The sequence below is a fragment of the Megascapheus bottae genome, chromosome 22, assembly GCF_031878675.1.
Source record: "Megascapheus bottae isolate mThoBot1 chromosome 22, mThoBot2.hap1, whole genome shotgun sequence".
Classification (NCBI taxonomy): domain Eukaryota; kingdom Metazoa; phylum Chordata; class Mammalia; order Rodentia; family Geomyidae; genus Megascapheus; species Megascapheus bottae.
Genome location: NC_143530.1, coordinates 17,626,823 through 17,642,033, shown reverse-complemented (window position 1 = coordinate 17,642,033; position 15,211 = coordinate 17,626,823). Strand labels below are relative to the sequence as shown.

General features: G+C 40.6%; 1 protein-coding gene across 1 annotated transcript in view; it reads right to left on the bottom strand.

The window, feature by feature from the left end:
• The window catches only part of LOC150048318 (cytidine monophosphate-N-acetylneuraminic acid hydroxylase-like), a 137,164-nt gene that overhangs the window by 43,210 nt on the left and 78,743 nt on the right, over positions 1 to 15,211 (bottom strand). The window contains 4 exon segments of the mRNA XM_090355276.1: positions 3,833 to 3,948; positions 7,771 to 7,887; positions 8,652 to 8,826; positions 9,945 to 10,085. Coding sequence (XP_090211402.1) covers positions 3,833 to 3,948; positions 7,771 to 7,887; positions 8,652 to 8,826; positions 9,945 to 10,085 — 549 coding nt within the window.

Below are 15,211 nucleotides of genomic sequence, written 5' to 3'. Positions count from 1 at the left end.
GAGCTGAATCCGATGTAAGAGTATTAGAGTCTTTATGGCAAGCTTGAGCCTGGACTCACAACCGACACCAACACAGCGTGTCTAAGTAGAGAGTCCTGACTACCTTTTGTACAGGGTTGTTTTTTTTTTTTTAATAGGGTTTTGGGAACTTTAGTCAGAAGTTTGAGCAAATCATAACACACCATGGGAAAAATCAAAGAACAAAGTTGATTTGTTAGCTCAAAGGGTTGATATTTTATGAATTGATTGGCTCGTGCTAGGGGATACATGAGGTTCATGCTAGGGGGATACATGCTGAACTGTAGGGCAGCTGAAGGGCAGCTGGTAAGGATACCACAATGGTTATCTTATGCCGGAGCCTTTAATCACTGAGGGTGGCTTTTACACAGGGAGTAGTCTGAAATTTACTATTTTCTTTGAAGTTGCTATCTCTGCTGGTTTAGAATTAGTTCAGAGTGACCTTTTGGCAGGGCCTGCTTAAAAATAACTTTTTATTGAAATTAATTAAACTTCAAAATTAATTTAGGCTTCACAGATGTAGATAGTCCATTAAACATGATGACATTCCAGGTGCCAGTGGCTCATGTCTGTAATCCTAGCTACTCAGGAGGCTGAGATATGAAGATCATGGTTCAAAGCCAGCCCAGGCTGTAAAGTCCATGAGACATTAGTCTCCAATAAACTACCAAACAGAAGTGGAGCTATAGCTCAAGTGGTAGAGTTTTAGCCTTGAGCAAAGGAAGCTCAGAGACAGAGTCTAGGCCCTGAGTTGAAGCCCCAGGATCAGCAGAAAAATAAATAAATATGATGATACATTTCTGTTAAAGAATCCTCATAGGTAAAAAATCTAGACTTCTATCACTATACACAAGCCTCGGAACCTGCCATTAGCTAAGTCAGACATTACTAGTGGCAAGTAGACAGGTTTCCTGAAGAATGGAAGAGAAGGGACCAAAGAATTGAGGACAGTGGGTCAAAGGCCTAAGCTGTGCACACTGCACCCAACCTAAGGAAACCACTAAAAAAGTGTGCAAGACACAGTGATTGCTTCCATCTGTAAAATGTTTGAAACAACTCAAAAGCCAAAGACTGATCCAATGAAGTCTGACTCTTGGTATCTGGTGTAGCTAGTCACAGCTAGCCATGGACTACGGGGACATGCAAAGGAATGTTGGGATGTAAGGTGAGATCACATGACTTCAGGCTGGATCTCGAGACAGGAATGTCTCACAGGAAATATTCAATAACGCACAATAAATACTCTCATTCCAAAGACTAAAATGCAGGAGACTAATGCAGGAGACAACCAATTTTTGGCCCATTGTAACAGATACTTTTCTCTGTTTCTGAGGCTAGGAATTAATTGAAAATAGAAAAAAAAGGCTTTGGTGCTTCCTTTTGTGTTGGTCATTGTTCTAAGTCATTCTCTCCCTCAAGGAACTTTGCAATCACTTTGGGTTCCAGGAAAGACAGGACCCACCCATAACATCTTTATGAAAGGGACTGAAACTACTCCCTAAGGAACAGCAGATCCTCACAGGACAGATCAACCCTAAATGAGAATAATTGCCTCTAATGATCAGGCTGCACTCTGAGTGGGAAGAGTCATCTCATAGGAAGCAGATTCTTCCCCTCAAGTTGATGACAGTGATAACAATTTCTCTGGAGCTCAGAAGAACCAGAACTGAGATAAGGATCAACTAGACCATACCTGTTACTGGGGTGTGTTATACATTCCTTTGTCCCCTCATCTTAGTTCAGCCATCTTAGGATGGCTGAAGATGAATGAAAGCTTTGGCTTTCCAGGGTATGGAGCCAAGTAATCAGTCTCCTTTCTCTGTAATACTATTTCTTTCCTAATAAATGTCCCTGTCCATTTCACTATGCCATAAGTCTGGCCTGCAGTCTTCTCTCAATGGACATGAGGACTAAAGGAGATGGATGGTGATGCTGTTTTCTCTGTCATGGCTTTAGGCAAGCATTAAACATGATGATGTGGGAAGCTATACAGTAATGTGGAAAGTCACTATGCTAAACACTCAGATGCAAGGGGATGGTCCTATTTTATGGCAAATACATTGGTATGTGCTTCTAGGTAGAAAAAAAAATTAGCTAGACACCAAAACATAAATTGTTCTGTCTAGATGACCTGATTATTTGTGCTTTTCATTTATGTGTGTCTATTTTAATATTTTTTTTCAAATTTTCCATAGTGGAGACATACGACTTTCTTTGGAGGAAAATGGCTCATAAGCCCATATATTCCATTTGAAGAACAACAAAACTAAATTGGGTCATTTTCCAAGAGTCATTACAACATCCTTTTATTTTGTGAGTGAAATGCAATCTACCCAACATGAATCTCCTGGAAGTTTCCAAGTTGAATCATTGGGGTTTTTTTGGTTGTTTGTTTTTTTTTGCCAGTCCTGGGCTTGAGTTCAGGGCCTGAGCACTGTCCTTGGACTTTCTCAAGGCTAGAGCTCTACCACTTGAGCCTCAGCACCACTTCCGGCTTTTTTCTATGTATGTGGTACGGAGGAATCGAATCTGGGTCTTCATGCATGCTAGGCAAGCACTCTACCACTGGGCCAAACTCTTGGGCCCTGAATCATTATTTTTTTACAAAGAAAGAAATCTTCAGTGACTACCGTTGGAGTGCCAACCCTGAGGGATTCCAAGGAGATTAAGACCAAACTGACGGGGTGCTTTTTGGGATGTTTGAGATCGAGCTACAGAATATAGGCACAAGGACTATCCTGAAAAACAATAGCGGAAACCCTCCCACCTCCCAACAACACAAGGCGTTTCATTGAAAATGCATGTATCTTGAGAAATGTGGATGTGGCCTGATGTAGGACAAGAACTAAAGCTCTGGTGTTCTGTTGCATTGTGGTAATTCCCCTGAGAGTGGGCAGAGGGAGAGCCAGGAGCAGATGACATTTCCTGGGAGGGGCTATTGACTTTGTATTTTATATATCTCATATTCTTCACATTTTCCAAATATAATTTCAAAATATTCAACCCCCAAAATAGATGAAAAGAGTATTTTAATTAATGCTTATAGTTGCAAGCTTTGGACAGAAACTAGATAGATTTTGCCCTTTAAGTGAGTGGAATTGAAAATTTTAAATTTAAGCTTCTTCTTTTTTCCCCAGAGGTTTAATGGGGATGATTAGAAAGAATGCTCTCTCCTTGCTGAGGCTGTAGATTCAAAAGTGAAAAATTGACATGTGCTGGTGGCTCACAGTTCTGGTCCTAGTGAATTAGGAAGCTGAGATCTGATGTTTGATGTTTAAAATCAGGCTGGGCAGTAAAGTCCTTGAGACTCTTGCCTTCAGTTAGTCACAAGAAGCCAGAAATGGAGCTGTGACTCAAGTTGTATAGCACTAGACTTGAGTAGCAAAAGTTAAAGGATAATGCCTAGGTCCTGAGTTTAAGTCCTAGTACTGACATTCACACACATACATACATACACACACACACACACACACACACACACACACACACACACACACACACACACACACACACCTTTTCATTATTCCCTTGGCAAACATCATCTTTCCTTCTTGTTAATGTCTTTCTCTTTCCTATACCCAAAAATCCCATTTCTGAAAGTCATGAGGAAGGCATTTCCATGATGAATGAAGCAAGCAAACATGTTATTTTTCCTGACCAGATTTCATGTTGAATAAACAAAGAAGTGAAGCTATGAGGGGAGTGGAAGATTGTACCTGTGAGAATTTGGGGACACAGACGATCCTAACTCTACTTGCACAGCCTGCGTCCCCAGCAGCTTTCCAGGGAATGACAGGTGTTTTTTCACACTTACAAGTGGTGGTAGATATCAGGGTCCCGCTGGAGCCGTGTCTGGAATCCTATGTACAAATCGTCCCAGAGTAGACCGTTCTTCACCACGTATCGGATGACGTCTACCCGGCTACGAATCTGCAACAGATAATGTAGATTTTCTCACAGGGGTGGCCTGCATAGCACAGGAGAGGCAATCTCTATCCCTCACCCATGCAGAGGCTGGTGTTTAGGGCCATGGGGGAAACAGAAGAGACAAGGCTGAGGGGAAAAGGAGGGAAATACAGTATAGGGACATCAGGGAAAGGAAAAGGACATGGTTCAAGAATCCAATGAGAATAGCAGTTGAGCAGTGACTTAGTTTTGAACACTTGGTTCAAATCTTTCTGGGTAATTTTGCTGTCCTTCTGTGCCTCAGCCTCCTCATCCATAAAACAGATAATGGAGCATTCCTCATGGGATTGTTGTGAAAATGAAATATGTCATGGTATTTGTGTGTGTGTGTGTGTGTGTGTGTGTGTGTGCTTGTTTTTTTTTTTTTTTTTTTTTTTGGCCAGTTGTGGGCTTGAGCTCAGGGCCTGAGCACTGTCCTTGGGCTTTCTCAAGGTTAGAGCTCTACCACTTGAACCTCGGTACCACTTCCGGCTTCTTTTCTATGTATGTGGTACCAATGCATGCTAGGCAAGCATTCTACCACTAGGTTAAACTCCCGGCTCCGGTATTTTTTTTTTTTTGCCAGTCCTGGAGCTTGAACTCAGGGCCTGAGCACTGACTTTGGGCTTTTTCTTTAAGGCTAGAGTTCTGCCACTTGAGCCACCGCACCACTTCTGGATTTTTCTATGTATGTGGTACCAAGGAATTGAACACGGGTTTTCAAGCATGCTAGGCAAGCACTTTACACTAGGCCAAACTCCTGGCCCTAGTGTGTCATGGTATTTGAAATACTTTTTTTTAAAAAAAAAAACCAGTCCTGAGGCTTGAACTCAGGGTCTGGACACTGTCCCCGAGCCTCTCTGTTGCTCCTAGTTAGTCCTCTATCACTTGAGCTACAGCACCACTTCCAGTCTTTTCTGAGTAATTTATTGGAGATAAGAGTCTCACAGACTTTTCTGCCTGAGCTGGCTTTGAACTTCAATCCTCAGATCTCAGTCTCTTGAGTAGCTAGGATTGCAGGCATGAGCCACCAGAGCCCAGCTGTTAAACACTTTTTTAACAAATAGATCATACCTGTAACATCAGCTACTCAGGAATTAGAGATGAGGAGTATGACAGCCAAGTAAAAAGTTGCAAACTTTCCCCTCAAGAGAAAAAAAAAAAAAAACTAGGCACAGTGGTATATGTCTGTCGTCCTAGCTACTGTGAAAAACATAAAAAAGTAAAATTGTCATGCATGCTGACCATGGCAAAATAAAAAAAAATAGTGAGACCTTATCTCAAAAGTAACCAGAGTAGAAAGGGCTGGAGTTGAGTTTCAAGTGGCAGAACACCTTCCTTGTAAGTGCAAAGCTCTGAGTTCAAACTTTACTACAGTGCCCCCACCACCAAAAAAAGTAAAAGGCTTGGCATGCTGTGAGTGTTCAATACATGTTCAATAAATGTTTACTATCAACATCATTCCAAAAGCAAGAGTCCAAGTCTCCACCTGCTTCACAAGCCAAGCAAGTCTGCAAGTTCACAGCAGCAGTGTGTGTCCTCCTGGCACTGGAGCAGGACTGCCTTAAATCAGGTGATCTAGGCTGGGGACAGTGGAGCTGCTAGACTGGCAAAGGGGCACAAAATTAGATGTAAGCTGATGCGTCTTGAGTCTCAGCCCTGTGCTGACTGGTTATATGACCTTAAGCTTGCTAAGCTGTGGTTTCTGTATCATGGGTCTCTTCAGAGAATGATGAAGTTCTCTAAAGAACATGAAGGGAGCCAAGCACCGGTAGCTCATGCCTACAATCCTAGCTACTTAGGAGGCTGAGGTCCGAAGATCTTGGTTCAAAGTCAACCTGGGCAGGAAAATCAGTGAGACTCTAATAAATTATTCAGAAAAAGCCAGAAGTGGTGCAAGTAGTAAAGCAATAGCCTTGAGCAAAAGATGCTCAGAGACAGTGGGCAGGCCCGGAGTTCAAGCCCCAGGACCAGCAAAAATAAAAAGAGCATGAAAGGATGATATAGCATGGTTTAACAACCCACTATTGCCTGTTTCAAGCACATGCAAGCATTTCCAATAAATATTCCACATCTTTTTTTTTCTGATAAAAATCATGCCAATGCCAGTAAAGAAAAACTCTCAGAAAGCACAGGCTAGTTATTTAAAGAACAATGACAAGATTGGGATTTTATAAATTCATTTCCCACACAGTTCCTGTAAGACAGTTCTACCCATTGTGATCAGAAATCTTTTATTTGCCAACTGGGATTTAAAGGTATGCTTCTGTAGCTTAATCAGGCTAAGAAAGCAGTAGGAGAATTTGCTTTTGTCCAGAAGAGGAGAGTGGACTTTCTTGACTTCTAATCTAGAGAAACACAGAGGGAAAAGTGGGGGGCAAACCTGGGAGATATTTAAGGTGTCACATGAGAAGGTTTGGGTGATTGGATTTGATGACAAGAAAAATAGGGTTTGCAGATTGCTTCCTTGTTTCTAGCTTGGCTGGCTGGGTGGATGGATTGCCAACAAATTATACAGAAAAGGACACAGATCAGTTTAAAGAAATGAAGATGGAAGGCAGCACTTGGCTGAAGTTGAGAATGAGGTGACAAGGATATAGCAATCTATGCTGCTTCCAGCAAGCAGTTGACAAGGATGCAAAACCTGACCAAATCAGAGAGAGTCAGAAAAAAAGCCTGGGCTAGATGTTTGAAGTTTTGGAGTTATTTGTTGAAGAATGATGGCTAGCAGAGGAACCCAACCAGGAAGAGACTAGCAAAAAATAGTGTTTTAAGTACAGACATTTTTGTTGTCTTTTATTTTTTCTGGTCATGGGCTTGAACTCTGGGCCTGAGCACTGTCCCTGAGCTCTTCAGCTCAAGGCTACCACTCTACCATTTGAGTCACAGCACCACTTTTGGTTTTCTTGTGGTTCGTTGGAGATAAGAGTCACATGGGTTTTAGTGCCCAAGCTGGATTTGAACTACAATCCTCAGATCTCAGCCTCCTGAGTAGCTAGGATTATAGGCGTGAGCCACCGTACCCAGCAAGTAGAGAGTTTTTGAGGGAAAGAGGAAACTTAAGTCCACAGCTAAAGAAGCATTCTACTGAATAAATGCAGACAAAGGGTAGTCAGAAAAAATGAGGCCCAGGATGGCTCACATCTGTAATCCTAGCTACTCAGTATGTTGAATCCTGAGGACCATGGTTCAAAGCCAGCCAGCACAGAAAAGTCTGTGATTTTTATTCCAACTAGCCACCAAAAAGATGGAAGTGGAGCTGTGGCTCAAGTGGTAGAGAGCCAACATTGATTGGAAAATGCTATGGGATAGATCCCAGGAGCTGAATTCAAATTCTAATACACACACACACACACACACACACACACACACACACACACACACACATACACACACACACCCCGAGTATATGTTGATTCAGCTCCCCTTAGAGAGACATTCACTGGTTTGACATAAAGACACTGCTGGCCAAAAGTAAAAGAAGCCTGATGCTTGGTTCTAAAGACAAGTGAGGTTAGGCAATGTTTGGAAGGAAGCAGATAGGAAAGTCAGTCTTGACCAATGGCTCAAAAAGAGGCAAATATAGATTTTAGTTAATCACAGTGTTTCAATATATTTCAATATCGGTCGGTTAATGATGACAAAAATCACAACTAATAAAATAACACAGTAGTAAAGTAAGATACACACAATACTCTGTATTGTCTTGTAATTTCTCTGTCAATTAAAGAAAGAAGGAAGAGAGAAAAGAAGAGGAGGAAGATCAGAGGGAGGGAAAGAGGAACTTCCACCAATATTGCTGCTTACTTCCTCATAGGGGTGTTCCCGGCTCGGTCTTTCTTTGGGGAAGGACAAATCTAGAAAGTCAACCAAATAGTCATATCCTCCAGGAAAAGGGTTGAAGTCCTCATCTGTCTCAATCATCTATGAAAATGACATCACAGGAAATGGGAGAACATAAATCCAATGGCAAAAGTCTTCAAAATTTTCTAAGAATGTATAACACAAAGGTTCTTAAAGGGTACTAGGAAATTAATATATCTAGTATTTCTCTCTTCTCTGAATGCTATCATGTTGCTCTGTGGGAATAGGCATATGTTTTTGGTAGAAGTGGCTTTTTTGGTTTGTGCCATTCAATTCCCAGCCTGCACTTGTCTCACCTTTTTTGTGTTACCTCCCTGTGGATGCATTCTACCTTTTGGCTGTTTAATAGCTGTTTAAATAATTCTTGCTGCTATGTCAAACAGTAAGTCAAAACACCCACAAACACAAAAACAAGTAATAACCATGTAGTGAAAGGAGATGTCAGATATTCTAAAAGAAAATTTAAGCTAGATTTCAGAGAAGTCCCTAAACATTTTGTTGTTGTTGTTATTTATGGCTCAGTCATGGGACTTGAACTCAGTGCCTGGGTGCTATCCCTGAGCTCTTCAGCTCAAGGCTAGACTCTACCCCTTGAGCCACAGCCCCACTTCTGGTTTTCTGGTGTTTAATTGGAGATAAGAGTCTCACAGTCTTTAGTACCCTAGCTTGGCTTTGAACAGCAATCCTCAGATCTCAGACTCCTGAGTAACTAGGATTACAGGCACGAGCCACTGGTGCCCAGCGAAGTCACAAAATTTTTGAGGAGACATTATCACGTGGTCAAATCTGCTTCTCTGATAGACAGGTAATAGTTAGCAACATACCCTGACAACCAGGTTATAATTCTTAAATCCAGCCCAGGTGAAGTATTCTTTTATCCAGGATGAGTGAAGAAAAATTTCATCTCCTACAGCAGCCTTCAAGGTATTCAGATATGGTCCAAAGTCCCAGGAATCCTTGTAAATTTTAGTTCCTTCTGGAGGATTTGTAATGCCCTTGCTTAAAACACAAAGGTGAGAAATAAGTGAAAGATGCAAGCAGCAAATGAGGAGGTAAAAGATAGCACTTGACTGACAAAAGTCAACTAGACTAGTAGCCCTGAAACTGGGCCAATGATTCACAGGGTGTCCCTGAAATGTCTCATCAGCCTCACTTCAGGCTAAACCAGAGCAGCTCCATATAGCATTTACCTGGATGGTTTCTAACTCAGATTTTATTTGAATAATAAAGTTCGTGTCTAGGGTCAGACATGATACACAAACATGTAATCCAAGTCATTCCAGAGAAGAAGATAGGAGGACTGGGGTTTGAGGTCAGCAACAACCACCCCCACCCCCTGCCTCCTTCGGAAGGGGAGAAAGTTAGCAAGACTGTCACAAAAATAAGCTAACAAAGCAAGGCATGGTCCCAGCTATGCAGGAGGTAAAGCTAAGAGAATCTGGGTCTCTGGCTGGTCTATCGGATAAAAACACAACCCGAATGCCAAATTGAGCATATTGTTCCTGTAGTACGAGTGCTTATGTAACAAGCTCAAGGCTCCAACTTCAGTTCCCCTCCTCTTAAAAATTTCCAGGTGCAGTGGCTCACATCTGTAATCCTAACTACTCAGGAGGCTAAGGTCTAAGGATTGAAGTTCAAAGCCAGATTGGGCAAGAAAGACTGTGAGACTCTTATCTCCAACTAATCATAGAAAAAGCTGGAAGAAGTACTATGACTCAAGTGGTAGAGCACTAACTAGTCTTGAGGCAAAGGAGTTCAGGGACAGCACCCAGGTTCAGAGTTCAAGCCCCGGGACTTGCAAAAACATGAATGAATGAATGAATGAATGATAAAATAAAATTCATGCTTGGAGAGAAAAAAGCCATTGATTTAGAACCTTATGTCCAAAATAACTCAAAATATTAGATTAACCTGGTTTGTATTAACTTCACGAGTGTTTCCATAGGCCTGCCTCCCTATCCTGATAAGAATGTAAGTTTCACAAAAGCAGTTAGTGTTAGTATAAAAATTACTGCAAATCACAGACCTGTCAAGAGTAATGAGGTGAGCCCCTTATCACAATATCGAAAAACAACTCATTAACACTTCTGTATCCTTTACAAATACTTAAGTCAAACCTGTCTGCTGGATCCTTCAGTATCCTGCCCAAATCAAGAACAGCTCCAGGCTGTGGGGTCCAGGTCACCACATCAGAGTTTTTCTTGATAAGATTGTTGAGTTCATTTGGGTCATTTTTGATGTTTGTTTCCTTAATATACCTGAGGAAGAAAAGCATTCCAAGTTGATTACAAGGAGAATATTTTTTGTGTTTTTTTTTTTTGTATTCCCTATTCCCACCATGGAAAAAATAAAAGCTAAACTTTGACTAGGGTGCCTTGTAGAGAAGAATTCTCAGCCAAGGAAGTTGTGCATAGCTTTTGTTTCTACGATGATTAGTTTTGAAGTTTGATGTACAAAGACAAGTATTATATAACTAGAGGAGACTTACTCTCATGTTTAATAGTAATGATATCAACTGATTAGCTATTATTTGGCAGACATATTAGTTGCTTAATAAGAAATAGTTTGCTTTATCTTTACAATATATCATGAGTTAGCTACTCCTCTTGTGTCTATTTTGTAAAGAAGGAAACTAATCCAATGTCTTTTAAAAAGACATGATAGATAAGGAAATACCAAGGACCACTTGTGAAGGTGAGGCCAAGCACAGAAATGGCCTGGATAGAATGTAAAAATAGAAGCCAAACTGGTGTGATGTCCCCACCCCTGCCTAATTCAAACCATGTTCTGAAATAATTAATCATCAAGGTGCACAGAAGAGAAGCATGCAATCAGTAGCACCCCATAAAAGCACAGCATATGATACTACAACTCCATATCTGCACAGCAGTGGTGTTAAGCACAGTGGTGTTATACCATACTGTCTATCTGCCCATCATTTTCCTTTAATGATGTCCTAATAAACATTTGTTTCTCTTTTTGGCAAATTCTTTGGCCAATTTTTGATTCCAGAGTAAGCTAAGCTTGCCTATGAGCTTTTGGAGTAAAAACTTAAAAGTTTTCATTCAAAACCATTAAAAATATACTGGTTACAAAAAAAATAAAGTATACAGGTCTTTGGTAGACCTCATGTACCCCTACTATGAGATCTCTTCTGGTGTGTGTGTGTGTATGTGTGTGTGTGTGTGTGTGTGTGTGTGGTGTTAGAAATTGAACTCAAGACGTCACACATATTAGGCAACTGCTCTACCAGTGAGCTATATCTCAAGCCTATGATCTGTTTCCTAACTATATCATTGATCAGGCCAGTTATCTTCCAAGTTCATCTCTAAGCCATACTATTTCTCAAAATGCTATAACTTATCAATTTCAATGGCATCCTAGCAAGTGACTGGATGGTATAAGGGCAGAAAAAGGAGAACCTGTGAAAAAGGATTTTCTTTCAGGTTCATCTGACATGAACTACCAAGACAGGTAATTCTGTTAAAGGAAATTCTATTTTATTGAAGTATAGATTGGTTTCCTGCCCTTGATATGTCTAGTCAAGTAAATAAATAAAACACATATAAGAATTTGTATTTCTGGGCTGGGAGTTTGGCCTAGTGGTAGAGTGCTTGCCTAGCATGGACAAAGACCCGGGTTCAATTCCTCGGCACCACATACATAGAAAAAAGCCAGAAGTGGTGCTGAGGCTCAAGTGGTAGAGCTCTAGCCTTGAGAAAGTCCAAGGACAGTGCTCAGGCCCTGAGCTCAAGCCCAGGACTGGCAAAACAAAAACAAAAACAAAAACAAACCCCAAAGAATTTGTATTTCTATAGCACTCAGATGACCCAGGAATTAATTTTCCAGATACAAGTGAGAATATTGTCACTGTACTGAGAGTATCAGTTTTTCCCTTCCTATCCCTGTGAATGTCCTGATGCAGCAGCCCTTAATTTAAAATAATGCCACCAACTTTTCTTAACTACCACTAGTCTAAAAATGGGCACTAACTGGTTTTCCTGCCCCGCTATTCTCCTCCTGAGCCACGCTAATTAATGTCAACCATTCTTCCTAAAACAGTGTGTAGTATACATTAAGATCTATAAATGCTCATGTTGGTTTCTTTCTCTACTCTCTAGTAATCTCTTTCTCTAGTAATTGAATCAATATATTAATGCCATCCTCTAAAGGATTTTTTTTCCCCTTTCTGCCAGTCCTGAGGCTTCTGCCATTTGAGTCGTAGCACTACTGGTTTTTGTTTTTTTGGTTTTGATTTATTTTTGTTGAGTAATTTATTGGAGAGAACAGTTTCATGGACTTTCCTACCTGGGCTGGTTTCAAACCACAACCCTCAGATCTTCACTTCCCGAGTAGCTAGGATTAGGCTTGAGCTACTGTCTCAGGCCCCACTGTATCTTTCAATTACTTCCAGAGACGTCATCACATTAAAGGGTCAAGTAGCCTAGAAATATGTACCCACCACCTCCAATTCTATCCCAAGCCCTACAATTCAACCTTCTCAATATTTCTTTTATCTGATTTTTTTTCTCATGCCCTAGGGCCAGCCATCATCCCTTTCCTGTAATGATCTTCAGATTGGTCTCCAGGTATACAGCATTCCTTTTTTCCCTTCCCACCATGCAAGACAGACAAAGTAGCATTAGGACTGTTCTCTAGTCCCAATCCTGGTCCTCACTGGATTCGTTTATCATGGTCCATGGCTTTCGGTTCAATAGGAGCATTCTAGCATTTCGGGACAAAACTCAGATCCGGTAGGATGGCATCTATAGTACTTGCTCCTCCATTCCACATAGCCTCTCCCCGCCCCATCACCTGTGCCCAGTTGTACCTCACTTTGGTCTCTTAATATCTTTTGAATTCAGATTTTACAGCCTTAACTCAAGGACTGTTTATTCATTACCCTTATATCGCTGGTCTATCATCACTTGCTTACTCTATAATTATAGTTCTCTTCCAATAAACTATAAATGGGGCAATAATTTTATCTCTACTTCTCCAGCACCTGGCACATGATGCTGTTGTGCTAAATAAAAAGTAAGAAATAAATCAGGAACAATACTGATCTAAAGGAATGAGGTGTGTGTATGCATACACACAAACATGTGCACACACTGGGGCTTGAACTCAGGACCTAGAGTTCTTGTTTAGTGTTTTGGCTCAAGGTTGGTGCTCTACCACCTGAGCAACACCTCCACGTCTAGCTTTTTTTTTGCTAGTTTAAGTAAGAGTGTTACAGACTTTCTTGTCTGGGCTGGCTTGGAACCTTGGTCCTCAGATTTCAGCTTCCTGAGTAGCTAGGATTAGAGGCAAAATTGTATCAGTTTTACTGGAAAGATTTAGAAGATGGTAGGCAGCTACTATCAATAAGAAAGATAAGAAGAAAAGAGGTCAGCAGCTGACTACCTTAAGTCACTATCCTGTGGGTAGATGAAAATTAACTTTAAAGCAAGTTATGTTTTTCTAACAAGACAAATGAAGTCCAGGGAGGTGGGTTGTTGGTCCCAATAAACAATGATTAAACCAGAACTTCAATTCCATGTACACTGCTCCTCCTGTTGAACTACTAATTACGGGTCATTCTTCCATAACTGCCATCATGAACCCAGAAAACTTTGTTACTCAATAAGTTTGATTAAGTACAAGTAAGTACCCTCCCATAATAAAGAAATACAGGTATCTTTGGCCTTTGTTCATTTACTCCCTCAGTAAACCTATTTCTGTGAAGCCTATGGCACCCACTCATAAAAACTTTTATAGTGAGAAGCTGTATCACTGTCTGAGATCCAATAAATTCTGTATCGAATGATTTTGTATATAGAATTTTATGATACAGTAATTCTGTATAGAGAGGAAAGTTTATGAAAGGAAAATTTAAACATTGATAAAATTTTTTTAGAATGATTAAGATAAGGGCCAGTGGTGTGCTACACCTACCTAGCAAACACAGGGCCCTGAGTTCTAACTTTAGTATCATCTAAAATAAAATAAAATAAAAAGGTAAAGTTAAGCTAGTTGTGGTGGTACCAGCCTGTATTCCTAAGTGTTAAGAAGATGAGGCAGGAGGATCACAACTTGGAATTCAGCCTAGCTTACATCATGAAGCTCTGCCTCAAAAATAAATAAGCAAGCAAACAGGCCTGCTATGGTGGTGCATGTCTATTATCTGCTACACAGGAGGCCGGGGTAGGAGAATCACTGTTGAGGGGTATCCTGTGAAACTTAGTAGGTGACCTTATTTGATCTTAAAAGCAAAGGGACTGAGTATGACTCAAGTTGGAGTGACTATAAGCATAAAGACTTGAGTTCAAGTTCCCAATATTAAACAATAAAATGAAAAATAAAATTTGTGCTTTTAATACTACAAAATGGGGTAGATACCTTGTGTTTGTTGCTTCCCCCGCCCCCCAAAAGGTTGTGGACTACAAAATATGCATGTAGCTGGGCGCCAGTGGCTCGCGTCTGTAATCCTAGCTATTCAGGAGGCTGAGATCTGAGGATTGCTGTTCAAAGTCAGCCCAGACATCAAGTCTGTGAGACTATTATCTCCAGTGAACCACCAGAAAACCATAAGTGGTGCTGTGGCACAAGTGGTAGAGTGATAGCCTTGAGTTGAAGAGGTCAGGGACAGATCCCAGGCCCAGAGTTCAAGCCCCACAACTGACAAAAAAAAGAAAAAAACAACAACAACAACAAAAAAATGCTTGTAACACAATTTGCTTGTATTATGAATATGATTTAAATATACCCTCTTTATCCACTATGATGTAAGGTATTCTGTAAGAATAGTTCTTTTTGTTCTTTTTATGGTATTTACTTACAATTATTTGAATTCATTTGCGAGTTAAAACACACATAGTGATGTATGTAACCGCCACCACAAATAGGGGAATTCATTCTCCTCACACTTTCTGTGTTTGTAGTTAAATCTTCCCCTAGCCCCTCAGCTCTGGCAAGCACTGCTCTGTCATTTATTTCTGCAGCTTGGCTTTTTCTAGAACATCACACAAACAGAATCATTTTGAAGATGGCTTTTACACACTCAATGATGCCATTTCATCCATGGGGCAACCGTTGTTTCTTATTGTTATGTAACAATATGATAGGCTGTAGTTCATCCATTCTCTGAGGAAAGGCCATTTGGGTTGAACTGGTGATTATGAATAAGGCTGCTACTAACATTTTCATAATATTAATAAGTGTTAATTTCCTTAGAGTAAGATTGAGTCAAATTTTTCAGTCACACAGTAAAGATTAACTTTAAAGAAGGTGTTGAACTAATTTCTTTCTTTTCCTTCCTTCCTTCCTTCCTTCCTTCCTTCCTTCCTTCCTTCCTTCCTTCCTTTTCTTCTTCTTCTTCTTCTTCTTCTTCTTCTTCTTCTTC